At 36.4% G+C, this 4,961-nt stretch overlaps 1 protein-coding gene across 1 annotated transcript; it reads right to left on the reverse strand.

Annotated features, from left to right (window-relative positions):
* Positions 1-3,807: 3,807 nt before the first annotated feature.
* LOC141660525 (uncharacterized) lies at positions 3,808-4,353 on the reverse strand. Its single transcript, XM_074467516.1, has one exon. It carries the CDS (start codon positions 4,351-4,353, stop codon positions 3,808-3,810), a length of 546 nt encoding a protein of 181 aa, XP_074323617.1.
* Between the last annotated feature and the right edge of the window lie 608 nt (positions 4,354-4,961).

A 4,961-nucleotide genomic window follows, 5' to 3' on the forward strand; every position in this document is an offset into this window, starting at 1 on the left:
AAAGCCATGGATCCTGGGTTGGTGTACGACTTGAAAACCGTTGACTACATAATATACCTTTGCAGTATTGGCTACATTGACGACCAAATTGGAAGAATTGTTAGTCTGTCTACGGTTAAACGAGAAGTGAAGTACTGTCGAAAAGGTGACAAAAACACTTATAATATCAACTATCCATCAATTATGGTATCAAACCTTCAATCCACGATAACCATAAAGAGAACTATTCGTAACGTTTCTATTAGGAAGACGGGGATCGCTATTTATTTTGTCAGTGATGTAAAGCCACACGGGGTGGAAGTTTTGGTATGGCCCTCTGTATTGATCTTCTCCTACTTTAAGGACGAATTGATATATTATGTTACTGTCTCGCCAACAAAGAAGTCTCAAGATAGATATGATTTTGGTGAGATTATATTATAAGATGGTTTTCACTTTGTTAGAATTCCTTTGGTTGTGCGTGTCAACACTGCTTGTACTAGTACTATGTCTGCCCATACAGGACATGATCATTATTTATTTGGAAATTCGACTCAAGTACTAAATGTAAGGTGATGTAGTTATATAAGCCGATTTTGTTTGGAATGTATTAACGTTTGTTTTGTTGGATTCGATATCAAGAAAATTTGGAATGTGAATGTTTTTTTGGTATAATGTTGTGATAGTATAAGAAAAATAAAACATAATAGTAAATTCCGGACTAATAAAAAGTGTCGCACATATGTGTTGCTAATATAATATGAAAATATTACAATAGGAAATCATGTGTTGCAGATAAATGTTGCTAAAAATTAAAAAGCATTACAATAGGCAAAAAAATATTGCAGCTAAATGTTGCAATAAATTTACCTTGCAACACTTTACTTCAGTAAATGTTACAAAAAAATGTTGCAGAGGTTTATTTCAACATCATAATTGTGTTACTAAAATAGATAAAAGTGTTGCAACAAAATGATTATTTTAATACTTTAAAAATGTTGCAATAACTCCAAAAAATGTTGCTACAGGGGTCTATTGCAATGGCAGCAAATGCAACACCGAATTTTAGCAAAAATGTTGCAAAAGCTTCTATTGTAACATATTTGGGGTCTTATACTACACTTTCTTGGTATTGCAATAGCCCGTATATGGTGCAGTGTTTGCTTGAGCAACTCAAAATATTTATGTTTGTAATCAACAAGCTCAAACTTCTTTTTGCTGGAATCTGACTTTCTACACTCACTGGAAAAATGCCCTTCCAAACCACATTTGAAACATTTGAATTTGGATTTATCCACTATGTTTCTACTTGGCTTGGCTGCTGTAAAGTTCTTTTTGAACTTGAGCTTGGCAAATCTTCTGAAAAGGAATGCTAAATGCTCATCAATATCATCCATGTCATCTTGGCTCAAATGATCTTCATTTTCACCTACCATCCCTTTACCCTTGTTCTCACAGACCTTTGAAGTAGACTCAACAACTTCTACCTTCATCTCTTTCTCCTTCTCTAACTCAGCAACCAGTGCTATGGACCCTCCTTTCTTCCTTCCTTTCTCCATCCTCTCATTTTGCTCTATTTCAAGCTCATAAGTTTTCAGGATGCCATACAGTCTCTCCAAGGTAAACTTCTTGTAATCCAGAGAATTTCTCAATAAGACTGTCATTAGTTTCCACTCCTTTGGAAGAGATCTAAAGAACTTGAGGTTAGAGTCTTTTGTCTGATAGACTCTTCCATGCAAATTTAGAGCATTTAGTAGTTTTTGAAATCTACTAAAAATATCAGTGAGAGACCCACTTTCTTCATAATGGAAGTGCTCATATTGCTGAATTAGCAGCTGCATCTTATTCTCCCTTACTTGCTCAGTACCATCATAAATAATCAGGATAGTGTCCCAAACCTCCTTGGTTATTTTGCAGTTAATGATGTTATCAAACATATCACCATCAACTCCATTGAACAATATATTCATGGCCTTCTTTTCTTTCTTGACTTGCTCAATATCAGGATCTGACCATTCATGCCTAGGCTTGAGAACAGATGGTTCATTGCCTGTTGCAGCTCTTATTGGTACATGAGGACCTCTCTCCATGCAATCCACATAGGCCTCATCTTGAGAAAGAAGATGTAGATACATTTTCACCATCCAGTGGTGATAATTGTCTTTGTCCAGAAAAGGATTTTTAACTCCAACATCCTTCTTGTTCATCTCGTTGTTTGTTATAATCTTTACACTCTTTGTACTTCAAGAGCTTGCTCTGATACCAATTGTTATTCCCTAACAATACAATAAGAATTACATAAGGGGGGTTGAATATAATTCTGGCTTCTTTTTCAAGATTTTAAAAACAGTTCTTAACTCGACAGATATATATGTGTTTTGATTTACAAAGTGCGGAATGAAAGGATTAAATAAATTAAACACAAAGTAATAAAATCACAAGTCTTTAAAACTTTCTGGTGGATTTGAATGTATCCACTATATATATATATATTATATATATATATATTATATATATATATATCGATTTGAGAACTCTGTGAAGCTTAAATTGGCTCACAACTGCTTTACAAGTTGAACAAACAAACTACAGAGAAATTCTTGACAAGTACAGCTTTTTCTATTTCTCTCCTAAAATGTGTTTGCTTAATTGTTTGTTCAACTAGATACACTTGGTTTATATATCACCAAGTTTACATGGTAATAAGACAGGATAATAAAACAAAACCTATCAAGTCTAACTCCATGCTGCTTCATTACTCTATTCCAGCATCTTTGAAAATCTTCATACTTTGCATGGAAATGGTAATGCTTCTTTGTTCTCAATTTCCTGCTAAACAGGCTGCCACATTCCTTTTGCAAACACCCAACGCATGTGACTGTGTTGTCACTGTCAACAGATATTTGAATTGATCATTCTTCGGGTACATGCTTGTTATCAGTTAGGTAGCTTTGTTGATCATTCGTCGGGTAGCTTTGTTGATCATCTGTCGGGTAGCTATTTGACACTTGACTCCATTTCACTTATGCAGAATTACAAGACATCTCATATTTACAATTAATCAACCTATTCTGCATATCTACTAGTAGTCAACATGACTCATAAGCTACTACAGAATCTACACAAAGTTGTTTGCAGAAATGTGCTACACTACTTATTATTACATAAGCTACTCACTCGATGGATGTCAAATCATCATCCGTCGGGACTATATTGAATCATCCGTCGGGACTATATTTGATCATCCGTCGAGTGCTACAAAATTTACTAAGTTAAATATACTAAGGTGTTTTGTATAATTTATCATCAAGTTCACAACATATTCCTAACATAATACAATTGCGGCCTTTCCAATTTTTTGTAGGGAAATCTTCAAATGTTCGATCTAGTCCTCCTTAGGCCTTGAATGGAAGAGAATGTTATTAATTAATACAATTACAACTTATCCAAGTACTCCTTATACACTATGTTCCTTGAATCCTTATAGGCGACTGATGCATTTGCTAATCCACATAATATTACCAGAATCTCGTAATGTCCAAATCTTATTTTAAACACAGCCTTTGGTACGACCTCAGGCTTAACCTTAAACTAATGGTAGGTTAATCTTAAATCCACCTTTGAGAAATAACATGCTCCTCTAATTAGGCCACATAAGTAATCGATTCTAGGTAGGGGTTACTTATTTCCATTTGTCAACTTATTAACTTCCGATAACCGGTATACAATCTCCTACTTTCATCTTTCTTCCCCATAAACAACACTAGTGCACTCTACGAGGTATGCTTGGTCTGATTGTCCCTTGTGTCCAATAGGTCCTGTAGTCGCTTAACCAATTCCTCCAATTCCCGCTGGTCGTACAATATGGAGCCTTTGAACTAGTTTGGCTTCGGGTATTAGGTCAATAGTAAACTCAATCTCACGATCTGATGGCAATCCTGGTAACTCATCTGGAAAGATATCCGAAAATTCCCTGGCTATTGGAATCTCGTCCAGGTTAGGTGCCTCCTTCTCCATGTCTTCTATGTGGGCTAAGTGAGCCTCACATCCTTGTCTAAAAAGTTTCTTCATCTTTATTATCAAGAGAAATTCTTTCTTCTGTCTTTGTCTTTGATAATTTACCCTGATGTTATCCTCGGTAACATCACCATCTTTTTTTTTCTTGCACTCAATATTTACCTTATGCCGGGACAACCAATCCATTCCTAGAACCACATCAAACTTTCCTAGCTCAAAGGGTATCAGATCAGCCGGAAAAGAATGCTTGTGGATTTCTAATTGATCGTTAAGACATAGTTGACTCACTGAAATTCTATCCTGATTGACCACTTCTATGGTTAAGGGCTCAGTTAGGTCTTTTAATATCAAATCCATTTTATTCACACAATCCTTTGATATAAAGGACTAAACGCTACTAAATCAAATAAAACTTTAAAAGTTACGGAGTTGAGAGAAAACGCACCTGCAACTACACCCGAGTCCTAAGCGTTCGATCTCTTGGTCGCTTTGAAGGTTTTGGCTCTGGCTGTGCTGGATACTGGCCCTTGGGATGTGGTACCTTGAGTAGCTGTTCCACAGCTCCTCGTAATATGCTAAACCTTTCCATAATTGTAACAAGTAACTCCTGGATTTTCTGGCCTGCATTCCGATGCATAATGACCTTTATAACCACATTTAAAGCATTGAACATCCTTTTTGCACGAACCACTATGTCTCCTACCACAGGACTTACAATCCACTGCCGACTTGACTGTCTGGGCTGGAGTGGAAGCAACTGAAGTAGCACTAGGCCTAGCCTGGAAGAAACTCTGTCTCTTGAATCTTTTATTCCTGTTTTGGCCAAACCGTCTCTGAAACTCCTGGCTGGATTCTCCTTGATCTGTCCCGTCGATAACACCCTTAGGCTTCCTCTTCTTATCACCCTTTTCCTTGAAAGCCAACTTCTGATCACTCTTAATTAATAGGGCGGCCTGAACTACGGA

The sequence above is a fragment of the Apium graveolens genome, chromosome 5, assembly GCF_009905375.1.
Source record: "Apium graveolens cultivar Ventura chromosome 5, ASM990537v1, whole genome shotgun sequence".
Classification (NCBI taxonomy): Eukaryota; Viridiplantae; Streptophyta; class Magnoliopsida; order Apiales; family Apiaceae; genus Apium; species Apium graveolens.

Excerpts from the sequence above, each read along its gene's own strand:
- LOC141660525 (XM_074467516.1), bottom strand. The coding sequence starts at position 4,353 with ATGGATTTGATATTAAAAGACCTAACTGAGCCCTTAACCATAGAAGTG.